The 26,909-nt window shown below is 24.6% G+C and overlaps 2 protein-coding genes and 1 pseudogene across 2 annotated transcripts; all 3 read right to left on the reverse strand.

Moving 5' to 3' along the window:
* Positions 1 to 5,733: 5,733 nt before the first annotated feature.
* Positions 5,734 to 8,717, reverse strand: LOC112682348 (protein takeout-like). The gene is made up of 6 exons (XM_025552913.1): positions 8,548 to 8,717; positions 8,374 to 8,466; positions 6,490 to 6,643; positions 6,237 to 6,373; positions 6,004 to 6,153; positions 5,734 to 5,929 (listed from the first exon to the last, which is right to left on the reverse strand). The coding sequence occupies exons 1-6, from the start codon at positions 8,669 to 8,671 to the stop codon at positions 5,781 to 5,783; spliced, it is 807 nt and encodes a 268-aa protein (XP_025408698.1). The 5' UTR covers positions 8,672 to 8,717; the 3' UTR covers positions 5,734 to 5,780.
* Positions 8,718 to 15,121: 6,404 nt separating this feature from the next.
* Positions 15,122 to 19,534, reverse strand: LOC112682385 (protein takeout-like). Its single transcript, XM_025552961.1, has 6 exons — positions 19,353 to 19,534; positions 16,062 to 16,154; positions 15,841 to 15,988; positions 15,641 to 15,777; positions 15,433 to 15,582; positions 15,122 to 15,327 (listed from the first exon to the last, which is right to left on the reverse strand). Exons 1-6 carry the CDS (start codon positions 19,435 to 19,437, stop codon positions 15,176 to 15,178), a joined length of 765 nt encoding a protein of 254 aa, XP_025408746.1. The 5' UTR covers positions 19,438 to 19,534; the 3' UTR covers positions 15,122 to 15,175.
* Positions 19,535 to 25,706: 6,172 nt separating this feature from the next.
* LOC112682384 lies at positions 25,707 to 26,231 on the reverse strand (annotated as a pseudogene).
* Positions 26,232 to 26,909: the final 678 nt, after the last annotated feature.

Raw genomic sequence — 26,909 nt, forward strand, 5'->3', positions numbered from 1 at the left:
TTTGGAACCCTTATTATTTCCAAAGAATGTAAATACGTGAATATTTCATAGGTTATTATGGTAAATACAAATAAACTAGTTTATACCATTATTTTTATGTGATTATATAGATATATAATATAAAAATATCGTATTTCTCCTCATCATTTTAAAGAAACAATAAGCTTTAGTTGTGAGCGTTGTGGCTAAATTTTGTGTGCTGCGACGATAACCGATCACGATTTTAATGAATTCGTGTTTTTTACATACTAACGGTGGGGTTGCTCAAGGACGTTTGTCTTCCACAAAATGAATGAACACGATACGTCCTGCCTATATATAATATCTGTAGCGTACCGCATCTAGTATATAATTAAGGAAAACCGTGTATTGCGCCGTATCGTATTATTTTACAGGATTTTAACGAGCACTCTAACGTCTTCTCGGCGCTTTTTTCATACGGTTGACTATATATTGCTCGATATTTTTGGATATCGATACCTGGGTACCTATTATTCACGGTATTCATATTTATATATCGGAGTACTGCAGGCGCCTGATTTTTTTTCAGTTCATAGACGTAACCGATGCTGACAACCAGAAAAATTTGTTGATACACACGTTGGGAATAAACCATTTGAATGGACTTATACTATTGTAACAACTAAGAAAAAGTGTTAGGAATATTTTTCGAAATTTTAACGAAGTATATTACCTAACAGGTTATAGCAAAAAAGGGATGTCCGGGGCGAGAAAATTTGATATATTATACGAAAATATTTTCTGAACAAAATTCGGTTTATTCATTATATATGCATGTTATGTTTACTATTTTACGAAAAATTAATTATCGTTGGTCGAATTTTCAGATATATTTCATAGACTATAGTAATATTTAATATTAATGTAACAAATTTGAAGTTTCAAGTTAATGTGATCAAATTAATCTTATATTGTATTTTAACATTTAAATTTAAGAAGTTTTTGGAAATATGAATCTTCTAACCATAGCAACTTTTGAGAAGTGGTAATTTGTTTAGTAATATATTGTAGTTCATGAAGATATTATTTATGTGTGAACTATTGAAAATATAAACAAATATAATTACCTAAATACAATGTATCTCTTTTTTTTCAAATTTTCTGTATTTCCTGAAAGTGAGCATGGTTTTGTATAATTTGCATACTGTTGGATCACTTTTTCCATCTAATAACCACGAGTCAGTTTTAATAGAAAATTATATGTAGTATAAAATAAATATCAATTACAGTATATATTAATTGATACTTTTAAGCCAGCTAAAATATTAAGTTAGTTAGTAAATACATTTATTTGGTAGTACTTAAATCAACGAAAATAAATTATAAATACTAACATTTTTACATTTACAATAATTGAATTATTATTTTATTAGAAAAAATAAAGCTCTGTGTAATTTGTTATATTATACAAGTTAATTTATAATTGTATTATTTACCAATTATCTAAAACAATAACCAATATAAAAATAAATTTGGAAACCCTTATCCCTCCCCCCGTAACTACGCCACTGAATATACAAGTGTTAATTAAAAGTATTTGATTTCTAGAATTATGTTTGGAATATTTAGAATAGGTATTTGTTTTTTTCTATATTTATTTATTATTTGTAAGTTAAAAATATTATCAAATATAAAACCATTTCCAAAAAACCAATCCTTGGCAAGCTCGTAAAAATAAATGATTTTAATATTTATATAATTTAAAAAAGATATACGAGTATTGTTAGTGTATTATAATATCATTAAGACGAGTACCTAATAGTTTTGTGCTGGTCTCTAGTGATGAATTTTACAATCGCGATAACTTGGGAATCGATTCGATAGATGGTCCATACTACATCATACACGTATTAATTTGCTGACGAATAGGAGGCTAACACAGGTTGCAACAATAAGATACAATACGCGTCCTCGAAATTCAGATCACGCAATAGAGTGGTACCTAGTTCGTAAAAACGTTTCAAATTATAATTTCGACAATAACAATAATAACTGGCTTCTAAGTTGTAGAGTATATTTAACGTGATTGTGTAAACTAGAGATATTAATCGTAGGAGTCATCTTTAGTTCCCGAACATTACATAAGTTAGTAATTGTTCGGATGTAGACTAGTATATTTTAATGATGGGCAGTGATTTTTTTTGTCAACACCACACGAATTAGGTTAATGACATAAGCGCGTACCTATAACATTTATTCGTCGGAATAGGTAATAACTACAACGTATCAATCACCAAGTTTGCGTTATGTGAATCACATCAGTATACAAGTGATATATAAAATATCTAAATAGTATTATTATTTATTTATTATAATGTACTGCATATAGCTGTAAAGACGTCAAATGTTTCACTATACCGTTCTCTTTGCTTATATTATAAAACATGTACTAGGTAGTACACGATGATTATTGAATTATTATTTTTTTGTGTAGGATAATAAGAATATGTTAAGGACTTAGACAGATGCACTGAAGGTTTTATAATAAAATTCATAGATGAAATTGAAATGTAAATTAAAATGCACGACAGTATATTTTTATGTTAGGTTAGTCAAGAATATTTTTTTGTAAAGTTAGAAGAATAAATTGTTTCCCTATATGGTGGGCGCTTTACCTATTACAAGTAAATTATACGTTAAAATTACCTTATGTTATTACTTGCTTTACATTTTAATTTTACATTGATTTAATATTAAAAATTGTTATAATGTTATATTTGTTTCCGTCGTAATTAAGTGAATATGATATACTATCGGTCACGAAATGACAGCCGATCGACACACACACACTCGCGCACATCAACAGTTATTTTTGTATTTATTTTTGTTTTAATTATATTGTGAATTATATTATATGATAATGAGTTATCAGTGCGTTATCTGCGCCGCCGGTTCGCGTAGAGTTTTAACACATTTTGTCTTTTTCCGTACGTCGTCACGTGAAGTCCAAGAAGGCCGTTAAAATAATATTTCATTTCAAATGCACGAATCGCTGTTCTTTTTTGTTATAACTATTCTTTATATTTTATACCTTAATAATTTATTGCGTGGGCCTTAGTGGCCATATTACTTATTCGTTCCTATTTTATATACGTGTGTGCGAATTGCCACATTTATATTATTTTATTATTATTGTATACATATATTTAGTGTCGCAATCGTTAATTATATTACCATTCTTTATACCGTATTACCTTTATTATATTCGTTTTCTTTTTATGTTTTGTGTAAACTTTATTGTATAGCTATAAGAGAACCAGCTGGCCAGTCTGCGCTCCACAAACCTGTGAGTTCTCATCAATCTCAATTTTTAATTTATAATTATTTTGTTGTTAGGCCAAAAGGGCCGTATATTTATTATTTTGTTAGGCCAAAAGGGCCGTATATTATTGTTTTGCTGCGCCATAAGGCTCGCATATTATTGTTATTATTGTTATTATTGTTCTGCTGGGTCATAAGAATCGTATACTAGTTTTTATTTATATTTGTTTTGGTCATAAGGGCCGCACATTATTTTTGCAAGCATTATTTTTATAATATATTTTCTTCGGTTTAGCCATAAGGGCCGAGCACACATACATAACTATTTTTACCTGTTGGGCCAAAAGGGCCGTAATATTGTTACCATATATTTTTATACCTTGATGTTGCTTGATTTATTATTTATTTATTAATTTATTATTATACAGCAACATAATTACTATTTTATACTATTTTCATTATCATTTAATTACCATTAATGTTCCTATAGTTTTAACGCACAATACACACACTCTTACACTCACCACTCACTACGTAACTCGTCAGATATTCTGACGAGGCTACATTACAAATATACACACATACACATTATAGTCGGTCGGTGGTGTGCGCACGCAAAAGTCGGTGTCCGGAAGTGCGGCATCTATTTTTAGCACCCAGCCCAAACAATAATTCAATAACGATTTCTATAAATCTATGTGCACTAATGGATTTATCTGATATCATTATACAAACATCGAACTTAAATTGTAAATATATAAAATTCATGATTTTGATACTATAGATAAAATTAAAGTTTAAAAGTAGTTAAATACCTGCAGAAATACGACTTCTGACATTTTTAATTATATTTTGTAAAATTAAAAAAAAAATCACTTTTCAGTTATTACATTTATTCTTTATGTATTCAGTTTAAAATAGTATGTTGTTCAAAATAGTTTTATTTAGATAAAATGTTGAATTCTGATTTTTTCGAATTAATAAATGATAAATATTTCGCCTTCAAAAATGTAATGTTTTGTTGTTTCGTTTTATAATTATGAGAATGTGAACAGTCAATTAATTACTTACTAAATAAACAAACAAAATAAAGAAATCAAAAGTAGGATTATGGCTCATGTTTTAAAAAATTAAAATTCTCATTTAAATTGAATTTTACTTTAAATACATTAAGAATCAAATGAGTGGATAAAAAATTTCGCAATATTCATTAGAATATTCTATAATTTATTATAATTATGATGATTTCAAAATATTCATTAAATTCTAATATTCAATAAACCTTATGATAATTCATAATAAAGCTTCATTTCATGTGAGTTATTGTAATATTTATATAATTATTTATAATATAATGTTATTCTACTTTAAAATGATTTTATCGTCGGTAGTTCTATACAAATAAAAATTATTGAAGGAATAAATTGATTTCATTTATTATCTAAAACAATAATTCGTCATTAAAAATACACTTTTCCAACATCAAATACTTAAATTATTATAATATGTTATAATTTAAATTATTAGTATAATTATTTTCTTCTATAGTTATTTTATGAAAAAAACATGTTACTTTTTTAATTATAATTATTTTCAAATAAAAAAAAAATATTGCAAGAAATTAGTGTTTGTTGTAGTAGATTTAATATCTTAAAATAAATAAGTTAAAAAGTTAATAAATAATTTACTTTTTGTCATATAGAAAATATACACACATATTTATATATACACAGATGAGTTTTATTTTTGAAGTACATCAATTGATATTATAAATTTACGTTTAGAATATTTATTTTGTAAAATATTAATTTGAGTTCAATAAATAAAATAAAGTGATTTTAACAAATAAATATATTAATTTAATCGAAATTTAAAATATATTTTATTATTTTTAATAATTTCACATTTAAATTAAAATCGTAGTAGTATATTTTGAGAAATATTTTGATGCATTTATATTTTAAGAAACATGAAAATTATTATTTTAAAACTTATTATTTTTTATAAGTTTTTTCTATACTTTACTGACCTTACCTTACTTTTTTCTTCGATTTATCAATTTACATGATCATATATCAACTTTAAATTTTAAAATTTAATCAAAATTAAGAACACAATATCAATTTTTTTTAACTTAAATTTTTTGATAGCTAATTAATTAATGATTATAAAAAAACTAAATGCTATTTTTATTAATGTGGGTATTTATTATAGTTAAATATGTTGAAATTTAATATCGTATGCACAATAATAGTATATATTGTCATTTAATGTTTTACTCGAACAAAAACTTGCACATTATATTTATTTTAAGTAACAATGAATAATTTAGTTAACAGTTTTTTTTAGCTATTCACTATTGAGATTTTCGTGTTAAAATATAAATATAAGAAAATATTTAATAATTAGTATTTAAACAAGTATAAAAACAACCATAATAATAAATAAATTAATAAATAAAATATTGTTCTATAAAATGAGTTCTAGAATAATTAAATTCATTTAAATATTTTGTTGTATGGTACTTTGTGGAAAAACTGTCGTGTGACCGATTGAAATGCCTTTCCTAAAGCAGATTCAAACGCCGGCTGAACTTCTTTTAAAATTTCTCTCCAGTTTTGATTCATAAACATGTTCATATTGTTTCCTGAACAAAATTATTCCAAAATTAACCGAAAGTTTACTTTTTGGGGGCATGTAATAAAATATATTATTACTTACCTAATAGTTTATCTCCATTAAAAAGATTGTCCAACTGGATGTATAGTCTCGATGTACTGAACTTTAAATCTAAAGATTCTAATTCCATATAATCTTCACCTATTCTTGTGACCGGCTTACCAATAATATTAATTGATACTTTTAAGCTAGCTAAAATTTGAAGTTAGTTGATTAAGACATTTATTTGGTAGTAATTAAATTGTTTAGTTATAAATAGATAGTGATGAGTATACCTAGGGTTAAATTGCTCCTCCCTTCACCTTTAATCGGCAGAATGATAACTTTCCCTTGTATGCTGTACATGCCTTCAAGTATTAGCGGTTCATTGAAATCGGCTTTCAGGTTAAATGTATAGTTATTTATATTTGATCTATCCAAATATCATAACACATTTTTATTTTTTATATATGTTTAAGTGTAATACATTTTAATATATATGTAATTAATATAAAATAGGATAAGGTGAGTTGTAAGTTCTTTACTTACTTCATCGATGTTATTTTAATAGATCCAATATTATGTATATACAGATCTTTGAAGTTAAGTTTGATATCTAGAGGTCCATTTGATGAACCTTGATTTATATCTAACTGTGGTATTATTAGAGGATCAATTGGAATTAATCCTAAACTAGGAACACCTATAAATTATAAATCTTTTTAGTATATTTTTTTTATCAATATTTGTAAAGTTGGCTCTGTATCATAATCTAAATATTTAAATACTAAGTTTTTGAGGATTTTCTGATCGAATAAAATCTTCAATGCTTTTATAACTGTATACATTTACTTATTAAATATCAACTTAATTTTCAGAATGTTTAGTTATAATAAAGTAAGTTAAATAGTGCAATTAAATAATATTTACCTTGGTACCGTAGTTAGTTAAATATTACATTATAACTTTATTTTTATAAGTTTCAAAAATAAATAAAACTATTCTAATGCCTAAATAAATACCCGTGGTGGAAGTATATTATTATTTACTGTTTGTTTAGTGAAAGTTAAACATTTAATTTGTACATCGCATTTGGAGATAATTGATTGTTTTATTTTAACTTCATAGTAATAAAATTGTTTTTAAAAGAATATAAGTTTTTACATGAGTTCCGTGCTCAATATTAGAAGTTATAACATGAACATTGCTTAATTTTATTCATGGTCAAGTTCAAATACTAACATATTTTTAATTTATTGTTGTGTGAATTTCAAACTATAAACTTTACAGGTGCGATTGCGGCAAAAGAGTGAGTAGAAGGATCGAAATTTGTGGTAATTTTATTCCATCCACATTACGTCAACACCATGCTAATATCATCACGTACTCATCTTAGGGCTTCCTGTATTCAAGGTTATGAAAAATGTCATTCTGATTTTTATCACTACGGCCGGAAGTCTGGGTTCAAGGGCTCAAGAACTTACTGTGGATAAGAATCTGAGTATTTTAAATATTTCTATAATAACAAACATGTATCCATAAATTTGATGATAATTTTAGTAAACTACAATATGAATTCTTAAAATTTAGAATATTATGTTTATTATAACACTTATCGGTTTATCTTTAACCTTATTCATACTTACGATTAAAATTTTTTATTGATCATCTTCCAATCCTATAGCTTTATTATGACTAATATCTAATGTTCACTTAAGACATAAGTTATTGAAAATGTTTTTGAGTTATTAAAATTCTAAGTGAATTCTGCACTACAAGGTAAATATTATAAAGGACATGGAAAAAAGAACACAGTACATTTAATTGAAATGATCATTCTATAGATTAAAAAGATATTATTCAAGATAACTATAAATTATCGCATTTTAAATGTTATATTATTGATTGTATGATAAAAATATAAAAAACAATTTTTTTCAACGTTCATACTAATGTATATTGGTATGTTATTTAAATTATTGGTTTTCAAACTATACTTAATTTCAAGTTTTTAATAATTTAGCTTTCCATACTTACTAATTGTTTTATGACGTCAAATGTAATACTAATTGAACAGTAGGAACCTAACCTAACCAGTAGTGAACCAATATAATCTGACTTGGTATATTATTGATGAGAAAATATATGTATTATATGATTTTGATATTGTTTGGAACATAAAAAATGTTAATTTAATTTTTATAGTATTTTTAATATTATCAATTATGATATCAGTTATTAATGATACCTCATAAGATTAATTTTATATTATTTAATCTAATTGTATATTAATAAATGTAATTATTAAAAAAAAAAAAACAGAAGAACATGTGTCTTAAGAATCATTTTCTTACATATATTTATAATATATACTGATGAGAATATTTAAAAACAATTGAATTAATGTACGAGTACTGTATATAGTTCACTCACCTTTAACTAAATTTGGTACGGCTATCTGTATTGCTTGTTGAATACATGTATTAATTTCAGGATCATCTCTTTCACAAGTCACAAATCCTTTAGCTGAAATATTTTTTATACCAATTTGCAGTTATTAAAAACAAGTTTTTGAGACAGATTTAATTAAAAAAAAAAATTACATACGTAGTTTAACAACGGATGTGGCTCGAGTATTTTTGAGAACACACAAGGAACAGTAAAATGCAACTAATATGACAGTATATCTCAAAGTAACCATTGTTCGATATGTATGTGATTTTACTTGCATAAAAACGGATTGACGAGAAATTTTGATCTACTAATACCCAAGTCCCGATTACAGTTGAATTTATACTTTCAGTTTACTATTGGACCGATACCATATGTTTGTAAATATTGGTGGACCTCATGACCTTACGTTTCATTGTCACATGTTTTTAAACAATCCGAAACTGGTAATGATGACTATTATTTCAGTTTGAGTGAGTGATTTCTGAAATCGGACAAATAAAATTAATATTCAGGAAGACCAAAATTAAGATATTAACTATCCAATTATAGTATATATTATTTATATATAGTTATCCATGTATAGTGTTAATTATAACTTATACAGATAAAATGTATTGAAAACGTTTCATTTTGAACAGTAAATGTTCACAATCTTAGTCAAATTTTCAAAAATATCTACACTATGATTTACGTTAAAAAAATATATTAGAAAATTAATTATTCGAGTTTAATAATTCGCAATAGTGTTTTACTGAAATGACCACGTTAATTTTGACTATTTCATATAAGTGATAAATATATAAAATAACTTTTTTATTATTGATTGTTTGCAGCATGTACTCAAAATAAAATTTCGAGTTTAATAATCCTAATTGTTAAATTGTCTTACATATTCTTCGTAAGGTCTTACCAATAAATTTGAAGAAATCTATGAAGGCTTTTTTGTATAATTTCCAGTTTTTATTTACTATACGGTTTTAAAGGTTTATTTAATACATACAATTGTATATTTTAGAAAAAAATTAATGATTACCTATCATAATACATAACAAACTATTCAATGATTTAATAAAAGTCTTTACTCAAATGTCAGAAACAAATTATTACCTCTAATGTTGTTTTCTATATTTTATATCCTATTAATTATTATAATTGTTTACATATATTACTACATTTCTATTAAATAATTAGGATAGGTAGTTAATTACGTAATGTTTATGATTAGGAATCTGTTTTATAATTTTTGTCATTACACTGGTTAAAGGTGTACTAATGAAATAAACCTTGCCTTAAAGATCATGTAAAATAAAAAATTGTCATTAACGAAAATTTTTTAATTTTTGATAATATATCAAATAATGATTTAATAAAACGATGATTTATAATTAAAGTTTTGAATTAGTTTTACGTTTTAAAATGAGGATAAATTGCAATTGTTATGCTACATTATATGTTGATATATAAAAATCTACAGTATAATCATTGGATTTCGTTTAAGATTTAAACAGTCCATATATTGCATTAGAATTACGGAGATACTATATTTTATTTTGAAGTAATTAAAAAAAAAAAAAAAATACTTTTTATTAAATATTTGCTTCAAGTATCTTATTACATGATTTTATTTACTTTTAAATCAGGAACGAGGAAGTTAAGAACTATATTTTTAATTTTTAATTTATTTACTATGATCTGATCAGTATGATGTCCTTCTTCTTTTAACCGCAATGATAACTATTGTATAAGTTTGATTTATCACCCGTCTATTTGTTTGTTGTGATTTAGCATGATTATTAGAATTCATTAAACAATTAGACATTTTTGTGGTGTTATTATTAGTCAATATATCATATGTTCTAGAATTTGAATCTATTATGCTATTTTATCCATTTACTAAGATTTTAGTACTATACATATATAATTATGAAATAATGCAAATATGTAGTACGAGATAAGTAGATGTTATGGCTATCACTGTCGTTGTCGTTTGAAACTTAAATATAACTATCATAAGAAACTTTTAAATTTCAAAAAGATATGAAAGATAGTATAAGTTAGGAAAGATAAGAACAATAACGTATAACAAGTAATTGTCGGATAAAAACAGGTTATTTTTCTATACTGACTAAATTCTCATCAAAGTTTTCCATAAGAAAGTACTTACAATTTAGAGTCATGACTAGGACTCGGAACTAAATGCACTAAAAGTACTAAATATGCATGCACTTATAGGCTTAAAAAAGTACTAATATGCTCTAAAAATATGCACTTAAATTTAATTTTGTACACAAAATTTTCATTTGCATAAATATTTAATAAAATAATAAATATAGAAAAAGCAAAGTAATAAAAATAATTCTGATTTTTAATTTTTAATCATAATTTAAAATAATAATAATAATAATAATAATAAATTAGCTTTAAAAATGTTTCTTGAATAAAAAAAAATCCCCTGGAAGAATGTTCAATAATCATTGAGTTATTTATAGAAAATCATCGTATTTCGATAGCAGCTGTACCTATTTGATAGTTGTATAATATTTTATTTTAGATAAAGCTAGCTGTAGTTATAATTTATAAATATATATATATATATATACCATATTATTTAACCGATAGGGGAAAACAGTGTTTTTAATGTCAAATGGAAATTTGAAAAAGACGATACAAGAATATCAAGAAAGTTCTCTCAATATGAATGTATATTATTTTTTTATTTTTTTAATTTTCATATTGAATCTTCAAAAATTATAAAATATGCTCTAAAAAATTGTAAAATCTAAAAATCACTAAAATGCAAAAAATATGCACTATAAACTTTTAATATACTTTTCATATTGTCTTGGAATGAATTTTTAGTTCACTTAGCAATAAATCCAATGGTGCAAGAAAAACATGCCAATACAATAACTTCCGAGCCCTAGTCATGACTCATGTTTGCATTTTTTATAATATTTTATACTTAAGAGAATACTTAGCATGAGCATATCATAAATCATAACCAACCTTGTTGATAAATAATATAAAATTATAAAGTATACTTTTAAATTAGTTATATCGACATATAATTTAAATACGGTTTCATTAGATTTTGTTGTATTATTCACATTAATAGGGACAGAAAACTCAGTTAAGACATAGGTACTCTTTAATCTTGAAGAATCTTAAGCATATTGAAAAAAAATGTTTCTATCAGTTACTGATATTTTGACGTAAAGTTTTTAAATCGAAATTGTAAGTTTATATAAATTATTTTTTTTTTAATATTAGATTAATTAGCATTTTTTTAATCTCAAATCATTTTTTTATTTTGCTTTAGATACCAGTTTTTCCAGAATTAATTCTTTTTGAACTTAATGAATCAACATTAATATTGAGAGTTGTTATTTTATGAATTTGAATAGAAAAGCAATTGGTATTGTGAATTTGACTACGAATGTTCAAATAGGTAGGTACTTCATGTTTATTACCAGAAATCAAACAAATATCTAAATTGCTGTTTTTATAAGAATAAGAGATAACAGGATTTTCGACAGCTGAGTCTTAAAATAGTTTTAAGTAAATCATTATTTATATTAAAATCAATGATTACATTGACATAATAATATCATTGTGTTTAAAAGAACAACTGAAGGTGTTAGTTGTTATAGGGAAACGTTGATATTTTTGGAATTTGTTTCCATGATAATTTCATATTTGTATACCATATTAACTATATTATATATATTTATATATTATTATATATTATTACCTAACTATATTGTGTATTTAAACCAGGGACCAGAACCGTAATCGAAAAGAACTGGTACTGAAACCGGTTAACCTTTAAAATTCAGGAATCGTAACTGAAACTGAAACCTTTATTTCCAAAATTGAAAAACCGTAACCGTAATCGTAACCTTAATTATAAAAGGGTTAATTTAGGTCAGTTATTTAGACTAGTAAAACTATAGTAATCACTATTTTGTTTGTCCATTTTTTTGGTTCAGAAAAATTAAAGTCAAATCTTCTTATGTATTTATTTTATTTTGTTGTAAACTGTAATAATGTAATGCATATAATAAGTAAATTTGTAATATTATTATTATAATTATTTTTGTATGTTTATTAATATATTACAATTCACAATGAGTATATATCATCTATCTTTTCTATTAAGTGTTAAATATAATTAATTTTTATACAAATATGTAGCTACAACAGTAGCCAGTATTAACTTTGATTCTTAATTAAAGTTAAATTTTAAATTAAAGTTAAATTAAATTTCATCAAATCATAATATTTCACAATATTATTACAAAATATTTTACAAATTCTTACTATGAGTTGGAATAAAATAATTTAACCTAACTCAAAGAAATATAATAGGCTGATATAATATAATATATATATATATATATTTAATATATTTATATTTTTTTTTTAACTATTCATAATACCTTTTATTTTCACAACAATTACAATTTAAACAAGAATAAATAAATAATTTCATATTATTTTTTAATAAATCTCTAATAATCAGAATTAACCGAAATTAACAGGTTCTAGAACCCTTACTCTTTTAAAAAACCGAAACCTAAACCGGAACCCTTAAATAATTAATTGAAGAACCAAAACCGAAATCGAAACCGAAAAAACCTATAGTTTCCAATATATAAAATAAAATATATAAATAAAATCCCTGATATAAAACATACGATAGCACAAATAAGGTGCAACAAACTTTAATACCAATCCATTCTTCTTTCTTAATGGCACACATATAATTTTTTCCGTTAACTCCATATTCAACGAGTTCCTATTATAATTTTTTACTTTTATAAATCATATATATTTTTTACTTATACATATTAAGCTTACATTTTTTCCCGAAAGTTCTCAGTACACCACCTTTATATACAAAAAACAACCGTTAACGCAAAATATTAAACGCTAATATATGATTTAGTTGGCTGCAATACCTAAGATATTATCAAAAAAAAAAAAAAAAACTTCGGAGTACAATTATTTTTGACTTTAATTGATACAGTTTAGTTTAGCTGAAAAATTACTTTTAAGGTTTTCAGAAAGTAGTTGATAAATTTAACTTTTTACAACCACAAGTAATTCTAAAATTTAATGGAGATAACCTTGTAAAGGCTTCTTATGATTTAATTTTATTTAGTGTTGTCAATTAAATTTTAAGTTCAGATTTTACAAGATAAATGTTTCTTTTAAGAATGTTATAATTGATTCATTGTCAACTATAATGTGGAACACCATATATTTGGAATATGTCTTGCAAATTATATTTAAGAAAATTTTATGGCTTCTCTATTTAAACATATTAACTGTCTGTATTATTATATTCATATAATATCTTATATACATACCTATATAAATATCATTACCGGTCATTGTTGCGTCAGCAGAGGGGACCTTTTTTAAAGCTTAAAATTATTAAAAAAAATCTAAGAAATTCAATGTGACAAGAACTCGAGAATTTAATTTAAATAAAATTATTAATGGCTTTGTTAATTAAAATATAAGAAAACCATTTTTTGGTAAGTAATTGTTAACCGAACATTTTATTTGTAGAATATGTTTTATATGTTAACTACATATGCAAAATACCTAACATTTTGTGTGAGTGAAGTAATATATACTATAGTATATTATTATTATAATATAATGCATATAACTTTATATTTATTCAAAAAAGGGACAATTTGAATAAACGAACTTGAATAAATAATTTATTCACTAAAATGTTTTTTATAATTTTAATAATTTTATAGTATTATGAGATTAAATCATAGGCATGCGCACGGGACAGCAAGGTTTACTTTTACTGTTCCTGAACGGTTTGGATAGATTTGAAAGGGCTAAACAGATTCTAGCTAGGCCACTGTAAATGTTCAGTATAAAGTAGGTTGGTAAGCGGCACTGGCAGTAGAGCATTTAAATAATTTAATTATTTTATTTTTAATTAATTTATAATGAATAGTTGATACTTTGTACTCAGTAAAAATACAAAATTATTTGAGATTGTATTTTAATTAAAAACCTATTATTAAAACGAAGAATGGAGAACCAGATTTGTAACGTTAAGGCAAGGCCTTTAGTAAAGAAGAAGAAGAAGAAGAAGAAAAAAAGACTATTATTAAAATTATAATATTAATAAACGATTATCACGATGTTTTTTTCGATATTTTATTTTTATTTTGATATGTTTGAAAAATGGAAAAAACTTAAGTATCCATAATTTTTAAATTAAATTATTTATGATATATAATATTTAAAATATTAAAATATTTATGAAAAAATGGAAATATTAAACCCTTATTTAATTTCAAAGTGTTATTAATAAAACATTTTAAGTTAAAAAATTTGGTTAATATATAAAAATCATTATATTTAACATTTCATATTACGTGAAACGTAAATACATTATGTTTCATGTGTCACATGTATTAGAAGAAGCAAATATATACCTGGAAGTTCAACTATGGGTAGGTACTTAAACAAAAAAAAATAGTGTTGTAGAATATATAATTGATATTTCTTTAGCTATTCTTTTTTGGGACTGTTTATCCATTTACCAGTCAATTATAATTTTATAACATATAAGTTAAGTGTGATACAAGAACCTAAATTATATTTTATTGTAAAAATACAATAAAACAAAACATATTATTACAAAAAAGATCATAATATATTGTATTTATAAATAAACAGCAGGTACATATATAAAAATAAATTAAAATAATGTTTATTAAATAAATTATAGTATAATAAATATCTACTCTTGGAAAACTTGATTGAAAGGTACTTTGTGGAAGAATTGTTGTGCGATTCCACCGAATGCAGCAGCTAAAGCATTTTCAAAACTTGATTGCAATTCACCTAAAATTTCACTCCAATTTTCATTTAAAAATGTATTCATGTTGTTTCCTGTAACAAAAAGTTTGTATTGACTTGTGTTATTTGTTAGATTAATTTTTGAAATTTGTAAAACTGCAAATAAATATAGATTTATATTGAAATATATAAACTAACCAAGTGCTTTATCTCCTTTGAATAAGTTGTCCAGCTTCAAATGCATTTTGGTGGTGGTGAACTTCAATACAATTTCACTAATGTCCATATAGGTGACTCCATTTCTTACAACAGGTTTCAAGTAAAGATTTATTTTGGCTTTGAGATTGTCTATAAATAAATTTTACTGTTAGCGATTATTTTATGATTTTGAAATAATTTTACATACCAAGGATGATTTTGCTTAGTCCGTCTCCAGTGATCGGTAAAATGATAACTTTTCCCTTGACATCGTAATGTCCATCGAGTGTTATGGGCTTTTCAAATTCCAAGTCAAATGTGAAGTGATTATTATTCAGATCAGCACTATAACCATAAATATCATTTACTTTTATGACTTCCTAAAAAAAAAGTGAAATTTTTACTTACGTGACTTCTTTAATTATTACAGTTCCGATGTTGGATATGTCTAAATCCCTAAAGTTGAGCTTGATGCTGACAGGCCCACTTCCTTGGTCTATTCCCAATGCCGTGATCCTTAATGGATCAATTGGGAGCAATCCAAGACTCGGAACACCTGCAATTTATTATTTTATATATATAAATATAATTCATAAGAAAAATAAAGGTATATAAAAAAATAAATATACCTTTTACTAAATGTGGGACTGCATATGACAGAGAATTCTTTATACATTCACCTAGTTTTGGATCGCTTTTTTTACATTGCACAAAACCTTTAGCTGCAAAAGAAAAAAAAAATGTTTACTTTAGCATTCAGAGCAATTATAAGTATTTATTTATTTCGTAGTTTATGATCATAATTCATTATCTTATATATTACCACTATCTATTAGATAATTAATTTCATCATTTATATATTATATTATTTAATTATCATTAAAAATATTATTATTTTTCTAGGTTATTATGTATTGATAGTAAAAATTATAAATTACTATAGGAAAATTAATCAAAGTTGTAAGTTAATATTAATTACGTAAGAGTATAATTTAGAAGATTAGTGAACAATAATAAAATATTGTTCATTTTATCACAGTTTGTTAAAATATCAAATTTAGTGTCATATTTTATATACTTTATCTTTGAGAGTAAAAATTTCCTACCAATATTTTCTATTGAATGTTCAATGTTTGCTTTGAATATTTTTTTGTTTGAGAGTATGCATTTCGTACAGATTTTTCAACAATGTATGATATTATAATTTATAACAGTTAACCATATATCTTTGAGAAATTGTTCAATTATTTTTTAAATTATTTTACTGTAAAGATTTTGACCTGAGAACCTTGAAGTGATGTTCCACAATTAAAGGGGCTGAACGTCACATACAAAAAATGTGTGTCAAGAGTAAATATGTTCATTGGTGTCCTTGTAATCAAATTTCAATTTTCGGAAATAATATATATTTTTAATATTATTTAATATCTATAAGCTTCAACCGAATGCATTTATTTTAATAAAATATTATTTCATACAATTAGAAGTCTAATAACACAAATATAATGATATTTTTACTTGGTATGACAATAATTGGTATGAAATAAAAATAAATGTAAAAAAAATTTTAATGAGTAAGCTTTTTATAAAATTATAATGTATTTAATATGATTTGCAGATTTTTCCTACTATTATTTATTTTGACAAAATTTTAATGTTATATATAAATCACAATAATAAATTAAGAATAATTGATTGTTTAAAATTAAATTTAATAAACCTCAAATAATTTTTTTTTCATTTATAAATTTAAAATGTTGTGCTCGAGATTGATGATTGTATGCCATCATATATGATTAATAAGTATAAATATTTATTTTTATCTAATAGCAAAAAGTAATTTATCCGATACAGGAAAATATAGCAATAATGTTAAACTATTTTTTTTTTGCTTATAAATAGTGAAAAATGTTTTAATGTAGGTATCCACTTATATTAATTTTGAGCAAAACAGTTGAAGTTATAATTTTCATTCAGCCTTGAACAACTACGTATATGCCAAATGTAGAGTGGTCTTGGAAAGTCAGTTTATCTCGATATCATATGAACATCTAAAATGGTCAGGACATTGCAGAAAACTTGAAATTTAACTTGATACAATTGGATTTGTTCTTGGATTTATTATAAATTATAATAGTACGTTATGCTATATTGCAATATAATAATAGTATTAATATAGTTTATGAGATTCATCGTAAAATTTAAGTACGCTGTACCATATTACAAATACCTGTGCTGAAATTAACTCTTAGCATATATAAGTATCTGTATAATAAATATTATGACGAATGCTCACCAAATTCGGCAAAAATGAATACAATAAATATTATCATGTTACGTAATTGTAATTTTTTCGAAAGAACACAATTATTTATTAGTCGTGTTTTTTTTATGTTTCAAATTACAAATGTAATAGTTTTAAACTGCAAATCGTTTAGAAACGAATTTCATAATGAATATAATCCATTATTATTTCACACGATATTAGTTCACGAGCTTGTTTTTGTGGCGTAATATGCGTGCATAAAACCCTTTTCGTTTCGGTTTTGAATGAGCTGTATGTAGTACCTATGATTTTATCTGAGATTTTAGATTTTATAGCTTTAAAAAAATTGAATGATCTTGAATTATTTAATAATTATTGCTTAATCAAAAATTATACTTTATTGTAACATCATTATTGAATCGTTGTAATGTTATATACAAGACGGATAGTAATGTTTATACAATAGTATATATATGATAGCAATTTTTATCTGTTAACTTATTCAAAATGTGTAGATAATTAGTTTCAATATTTATTTTTGTGTAACGGTTTTTGATAAATGTTTAACACCATGAATATTTGTAAATTTTAGGTTGTATCTCGGTGAAAAATTTAAGATATTTGAACTTTCAAAATAAGTTTTGTATAAGTATATATTTTATTATGGAAATTATCAAATAAAAAAAAATATTTTTTTGATTATGTTTAAAATGTTTATGAATTATTTTAATGAATTTATATATAGCTGAATATTTATCTGGAAACTAAAATTATTCTATAGTATTCTTAGTAAAGTTTTTAAAATTATTTTATTTGACGAATTAGTGATCAATATAATTATATAACACAGGTAGTATAAAAACACCTAAATTATTACTATTTTAAAATAAATGTGATAATATATATTACCATAACTGATAATACTTTAGTTTTTTATTCAGGAAAAAACGAGCTCCTTTCAAATTTGTATATGGTGTATAATTATTTGTCCTATTAATACATAGTTGTATTTTGTTGACTAGTTCTACATATTTAAATTTAAATTGTAAACCCAGAGACACTCATACACACTCGTGAACATTTTATTATACAGAATTATTTTTACTGTTATCTTTGTATAAATCAATGTAATTATCCCTTATATTTTTTCAGTTTATAAATATTTCGTAAATTTAATTTAAAATAAAAAATGTAATTCGCTCAACAATTAAATCATTATATTTTTTGTCTTAAAATTATAAAGCAAAAACTTTTACTTATACGTAAATCAGTATTATTTCAGTAACTCTTCATCGTTAAATCAAAAATATTACTTATTTATTTATTTATTTATTTAAGAGAGTGTACAAAGAATTCAATGTATAGTTAACTTAAGATTATGATTAGTAATATAAAATACAGTTTACAGTTACAGTTTTAATCTCCGAATTGTGTATCTTGGCATTGAGAATAGTTTTAATTTTGATATCGAACTAATATAACTAGATTAAAGTTATATCTAAAGTATCCAGTATTATATAAAAAAGAAACAATAAACAAGTAAAGTAATACTTAATATTAATATTACATTATTATGCTTAAGAAAAATTTTTTTGATGATTTTAGTATTTTTTGCTTTGAAAATGTTGATGGATTAAATCTGATTGATACTCACGTAATTTAACAGTGGCTGGTGCGGCTAAAACGATTCCAATGACGCACACAAGACAGCTTGCAATATTCCAAGTATTGGCCATCATATTGTGCGTGTTTATTCGGTGAAGTCAAAGGAAAATTCTCCGCGCTCAACAAAGGGCTATGGTTGACACGGGTGCCGGTTAAACATTGACCTGCAGTGTATGGCACCTCTGTTTTATTGGATTCACAAATGCGTCCTTCCCTCTCCACTAAAACTACTGTCCTCCACATTATTACCACTCATCTACGGATCGCAAAGTATTATAGACGTTACCGGAAGGTAGTACATCGTGTCGTTCGTGTATGAACGAGTTTTTTAGCCTTGTATCGAGTACTGAATTATAATTATAATAAACATAATTTGTTGCCGAATAAGAAAAAATAAAATAAACCTACTCCTCCTACTCCTAGGTTTTGCAATAATTTTATGAATTATTATGTAGAACAATAAGGATATTTGCATTGATTGATTGGGAATTTCTATTGGGTAATCTTCCGAATGTGAACGTGACACTCGGATCAAGGTGTGTAATTTTATATTTATATTTATATTTTACATACTTATCTCGATATTTTATTTATAGAGATTGGAATCGATATCGGGCGATCCGCCGAAGAAGAAAATAAAAACCAAAAAATGGTTGATTTTAGTTCCTGATGGTCTACTTGAAAAAAATATCAGGAGCAGTTTTCCAAATGGTTTTTGTCGTTACGTAATTCAACATCATGTAATGCAACACTAGCCTATAGAATCCAAATCAAATAATTGTTTAAATTGTTCACTATCAAAATTATTATTTACCATCTTAAAATTAGTAAAACGTAAATAAGAAAAAATTTGTGGAATTGTTTTAATGCAGAATGTTTTAATGTATTCCGAAATAGGTAGGTAAGTAACGTGACTGCAGATAAGAAATTAATTAAAATAGTACTCATAAAATATTATTTTGAAATTCTTTAAAGTTGTTGAGAACTGCTAACAAAAATAACGATTAAATTTACATTTGAATTATTTAAATTAAGAGTTTGAACCGATTATTAAATAATCAGACAAATTTTGTCTTTGATTCTCGTAGAGAACATAGCATAGTATGCAAGGGTAAGGAAATGTGTACCTAATTTATTCGTAATCAGGAGGTTAAACAGAATTAAAATTAATTAATTAGTTAATAATTGTTCTACTATGTCCTAGTATTAAGTACTTTAGATATATCTTAAATCGTGATATTTTAGTATATATGTTTTGAAAACGTGCGTTTTATCTACAATTTTATCGACAGTTTCACATTGGTTTTTCGATAATGTAGTCGTACTAACTCGTAAGTATTTTAGTAGTTGTAAATACATCGCACGTGAGAGTTGCACACCATGCACTGCATTCGTCAACTGTCGAAAACTGATTGTAAAAAATACAATACGTGGTTTACTCTTGTTATTATCAAAAGTCACGACATAATATGATTATTTAATTATCTATTTAGCTATTAACTTTGTTTTCGGAACGAAAATTCGGGGACACTCAATACAGCTATACCCGAAAAAATTGGGACCAAATATTTTTCGGTTAGGTCGGTCCGGCTGGTTCGGGTCTAGTGTATGCGCGGCTTAACAATATCTACTATACGGTTCAAATCTTTACGATTAATATTTGTATATAAAATATTTTTGGTTATCAAAATTCGTGTTGGTAAATATTGAGTACTTAGTTAAAAAAATTACGTTTGTATATTTGATTTCGTTAAAATTAAATTTTCTCATGCTTATAAACATTTTATGTTTAATTTGTAATCAATATTTATTGAACTTAAAATGGTATATATTTATAATTACAAGAAAAATGTAGATTTTCAAAAATGCTGTCGAGTTTTGTCAACATTTAAAAGTCTAATAACTTAAAAAAAATGTTCACTACATATATTCGACATTTTTTTACTCCTGTACAAAATTCGTATAAGAAATTCATACAACTTTTTTAAATTGAAGAACTTTGTTATTTTATCAACAATTTACTAATAAAAACTAAGAAAACATGACAAATTTAATGTTTTTAAGATTATTATTTTTTGCGTTACGATGACGAATTAACTTGTCATAAACCTGTAAAATCCCGTAAAATTCACAGATTTTTGTATGTTTTTGCCTATTTCTTTTAATCAGTTGAAAAATAGTTAGAAAATTAAAAAAATTCTTCCGAGTACACTTGCTAAACAACATTTCTTATCAGAAGAAAAAAAAATATGATAATCCATGTAACCATTCTGATCGAAATCTCATAGACAGGCATATAATAAAAACAAAATTAAATTAAAAAATAAGAACAAATAAAAAAACATACTTTATTGTAGAATCAAAACATTTCGCCTTTCGTTCAGAATGTAAATATATAATACGGAATATCAAAAATAACGATAATAAGTGGTTTTTCTGGTTTCTTATTAATAACATCTGAAATTTTAATGTCAAAGACCTGCTGAATATTTCATACAAGTTTATTAATGCGTTACTTTAAGAAAAAAAAGTAAATAAACGATAAACGAAAATTATAATTTGTATTGATACGAGTACTTAACAAAATTAATGTTATTAATATAATAATTCGGTTGTGTCTCTATTAGATGTACAGTGCATATACTTTATTATATTGTATTTTTTTTTCAATCCTCTTTTTGTATTATTCCGTTACAAAGTGTTTTAGATGGAAATGTATTAATATTATAGAATCACTTTTAACATAACTGTCCAGATGTCATAATCACCGATTAAAAGCTTATAATAATAATAAAAAAAAAAGAATCAGTTTCTTAATTTTACAAAAAATCATTCAGGAAGTGAAAAGTAAAAATATTTAATTCACCTGACGTGCTGGACAGTTGGTTCATATAACGAATGTTAATGTTAGTATTCATGTATTCGTGTATAACAAGTAGTAATATATACGGAAATAGGTAGTTTTATGAACAATACAGTAGAAATACTAAACAGTTTTTAATTTTTAAAAATACCTAGTATATTATAAATATATAAATAAATAAACTTTATATTTACGAGTATTAACCATTTTTTTATTTTATTTTTATTTTACTATTATTCTCTTATAATCAAATCTTATGTACATGGCTTATAAGTTCATGCATTTGCATATCAATCTTGCAAAGTTGTATTTAATGCTAGATGACATAGAAATCCATTTTAAGATACCACAGTTAAATATGTGAAATCTTATTTTGCATGTTTATGCATACTTGGTATGTTTTTGTATATTTGGCATATTTATGCATATTTCTATTTTATTAGGCATATTATACATTCTATTAGAATCTATCAAAAATTTAAATGGAAATTATATATAAAATTGAAAATATATATTGTATTATCTTTTCTTTTTTTATCTTCTTGATTCTCGTACATTTAACGAATAAATTTGTTCCAAAGTATCAGATTTAAAATAAATTACTGACAAAGACGTAGGTACATTATACGCAGTTCATGAAGTCTCAAGAATAGTTTTAAATAGTATTTAAAATCTATTTTTTTTTGTAATTATGGTAAGAAGAATAAAATATACTATAAAAAAATGAATAGATAATTCATGTTAATTCAAAAATTATTTATGATTTTTTTAAGAAAGCATTTTTTAAGTGCATAATTTTAGATATTTCGTGCATATAAATGCATATTTTTAACTTTTTAAGTCATATTTCAAAGCATTTTTTACCAATTTTAAGTGCATAAAAGCATGCTTATTTAGGCATTTTTTAGAGCATGAACTTGCGAACCTTGCTTATGTAGTTCTCTACGATTGTAGTCTATTTGTCTATTTTTTCGTAGAATTTTTTAATCTATGAAAATAATAAAAATTTTAATCACGCATTTTATAACACTAAAATTGAAAACTATTTATATTCAATATATTATAATATTAAACTATATTACCTGTTAACATTTCAATAACAAAATATTTGACGTATAATGTATACTAGCGAACAAATAAGGACTACATTGTAATTAAATTTATGTTCAATTAAACAATAATAACGGTTGCCAAAATGCACATGTAATTATATAAAATGTATGATAAAACAAAAGATAACCACAATATCTTTCCAAATTTGGACGAATAATCTATCCGAATTTTTAATCTTATTAAGTCGTTAGGTTTATCGCATAAAGACCGGATTGACATTTTTTCTATTTTATTTTTCTATGTTAATTGTGACACTAACGATTTATGTTAGATTTAAAGATTTCCCGTCTAAATAGGCAAATAATTCACGACACTTCATTACTAATTTGTATTTTTCTTCTACAATAGTATTTAACCGTTCTTGTAAGTATATGAATTCTGATGAATCCACCGCTGATTACGATGTACACGATTATATGTATAAGTTTAAGTGTATCGTACCTCAATAAAAAAGTATGCGCAAAACGTATTGGAAACTAGTCATTTAAATAACTCTGTTATCACCAAGCGTAATATGGTAGAATATGAATTTCTAAAACTTTGTTTTAAATATTTTATTTACGTGATAGAGTTTTGCATATTCAGTATGATCAAATTAAATATTAATAAAATTTAAAGATCAGTTAAACATGATTCTCTCATATTTTTTCATAATATTTTATTTTTAAAGATTTAAGTACAAATATACATTATTACATATTTCCTGGCATAATTATTAACTATCAAACACAACTAACCAAAAATCTATAATTGAGGTTATAAGAGCAAAAGTGACCTAACCCTCCAAATATATTGTTAAAAAATTTGCTAGTTTACTGCCTAGATACTCTAAATATAATAATTATTGTTGTTAACTGATAATTACACTTCTAAAAATTAGCATATTTTTGTGAAAAAAAAAATCATTTAAAATGCATATATTAACAAAACCCTTGTAACTTCTATGTAACATGTAACACAATAGTGGGTTAAGCTATTTTTGCTCTCATAGATTCAATTATAGGCAAATAGATTTCTATTAAAATGTTTACTTGATTGTATCGATGACGTAGAAGCAGTGGAACACTAATTTGTTTTTTACAAATATGTTACGACACAGTTTGATAACTGATTCAATATAGTGACGTCAGGTTGTTTATTTAAATATTCTTTGAATGTGTGCAGTATTCTCGAGCTTAACATAACAGTGAATTGTTTAACAATGCTCTGTTCTACGAAAAAGTTATGTGAAGAAATTTAACGCATTTTACTTTAGTTACGGGCCAGTATTGAAAAATTCACAAGTTTGATAATTACTTTGTTAATATTTTATTAATTGGTTTATTTAGAAACGTTGTTCATACTTACCAACTTTTGTATTTTAATTTTATAGTATTACTATTTGTAACTTTGGTAACCAATATATTGTGTTCCGTATAAACTTTTAATTGTAACTTTAATTGAATTAAAGTTAATCAAAATGCAATTGCATTTTGATTAAAAATCCTGATTACATATAGGTTCTGAATATAATACTTTTATTGTTTCAGTTGTATTTATTATTTGTTTATGTTTGATAGTAATGATAAATAAATGCATTAAAAAAACCATTCTCAATGAAGGTCGGTGGAAAAAACTATACATATTGCACACGTACATAAAATATTTAATATATAAATATAAAACGGTATAAAACATTATTTTATGCTCCTTAAAAGAACAAATTCAAAATTTCAAATTATTCTATCATAAATATCAACAATTTTTCATTAGCACTCGTTAAAATAAAAGGGTTTCTGTATTTACAACATTTTCATAACAAATAAAAAGGGACAAATCTTAATTGTTTTTATTTTATAGTAAAATACACGAATTAATAGACATATAATTTTTTAGCCGGTTAACACAATGTTTCTTAACCTTTTTACTGTGGCTACTCCCCTTTTAATTTTATTTTTTTAGCGACCACTTTTCATATTTTTTATTAACTCGCATCGGTGGAGAACGATTGCGCGCGGTGTCGGAATAACAAAGAACATGCTTTTGACTATTCAAAAGCGTACGATTGATGAAATTGGATGCGACGTTGCTAACTTATTAATAAAATTTGAAATAATTATTATTATTAAAAAAATTATAAAAAATTTGTTATTTGTCGTATATGTTGTTAGATTAAATTGTATGTGTATTGTATGTTAAAATGTATATATTAAATTATATGTGTTTAAGTTAAATAGTACAAAAAGTTACAAATAGTACAAATAGTAACAAAAAGTAACAGATACTTTATATTCACACTCAGTCTACCTCAATAAAAAAATTGTTATAATAAAATTATATAAAATATTCGAATAGATATCGAAAAAAATTTAAATTTTAAAGCTCTGATACCTGGTGTTTTATTTTTTTAGATATTCTTCGTGTTGCTTACTCACAAATTCGATTATCTTTAGTTCTTCCTTTGATTTTGGCTTGATTTTTCCTTTGGAAATGGTTGATAATTTAATGACGGTTTCTGCTTGAGTTTTTATAAGCGTACTTATAACAACAGATGTCGGAGGATGAGCACTAGTAAACTGGGCGTTATATGTTCTATGGAAACTTTCAGCCCGTTTGTAGTTCTGAAAATGTATGAATTAGTAAACAATATTTTTTTTTTTTTTGCTTATTAGTAAATATATACCTAGGATTTAGTGATGGCGTTTCAGCCCATAAAGTAGGTGGAAATAAACAACCAGGTTCAATATACGTCTCCAAAACATAGTCAAAAAATAGTTTTCTATCTGTAATATTTGGACACGTACTTATAAGCTCTACAAAAGCATCCTCCACGTCATCTGGAGCGATGAAAGAAAGCCCAAAAAATGATTTAAGCCATAATTGTAAATCGTTCTTTTGATCTTTCTATGCCATTCTTAGCTTTGAATTGCCATTAATCTGAAAATTGATTTTGAATAATTATTTCTAAAAATTTTCATATTGATCCAACTTACTTTGCGCCACCAAGCTTGTCCTAAGTGAAAACGGCATGTTTTAATTTTGACATCCGGAAAAACTTCTTCTGTTGCTTGAATAGCACCAATTTCAAAATCAATGTGTAATATTTCAATTTTTTAAAAGTAGTGATTGCTTTTCACATATATTAATTAAATATTTCCATACATTTATGTATGTGTTTTTAAATTTATCCTTTAAAAAAAAGTATACCAAAGGTACGTAAACACCGTTTTTATAGCCATGAATTGTATATGATTGCAAAAAAAATTTTGGAGCATACTCAAATGTTCCATTTGTAAATATATCTGTGTTACTTGTCAAACATTCTCTTCAGTTGTTAAGTAAATAAAAGTGCAATCATCGGGTAAATGTATAAATTTTTTCCCTCTAAACATTAAAAAATCTTCATTTTGAAATTCGTTCAATTGCGTAATGGCAACTTCTAAAGATGAAGGGCAAGGAGGAAAGTATTTCTTTCGTTGAATATACATAGCCTTTCTAACTGATTTTATATCATTATATTATAATTCGGTACTTACGCTATTCATAAATTGACTTCTAATTATTTTTATTGGCCGGGTAGTTATGGAACTT

Source organism: Sipha flava, unplaced genomic scaffold, assembly GCF_003268045.1.
Source record: "Sipha flava isolate LNK unplaced genomic scaffold, YSA_version1 202_pilon_pilon, whole genome shotgun sequence".
NCBI classification, from domain to species: domain Eukaryota; kingdom Metazoa; phylum Arthropoda; class Insecta; order Hemiptera; family Aphididae; genus Sipha; species Sipha flava.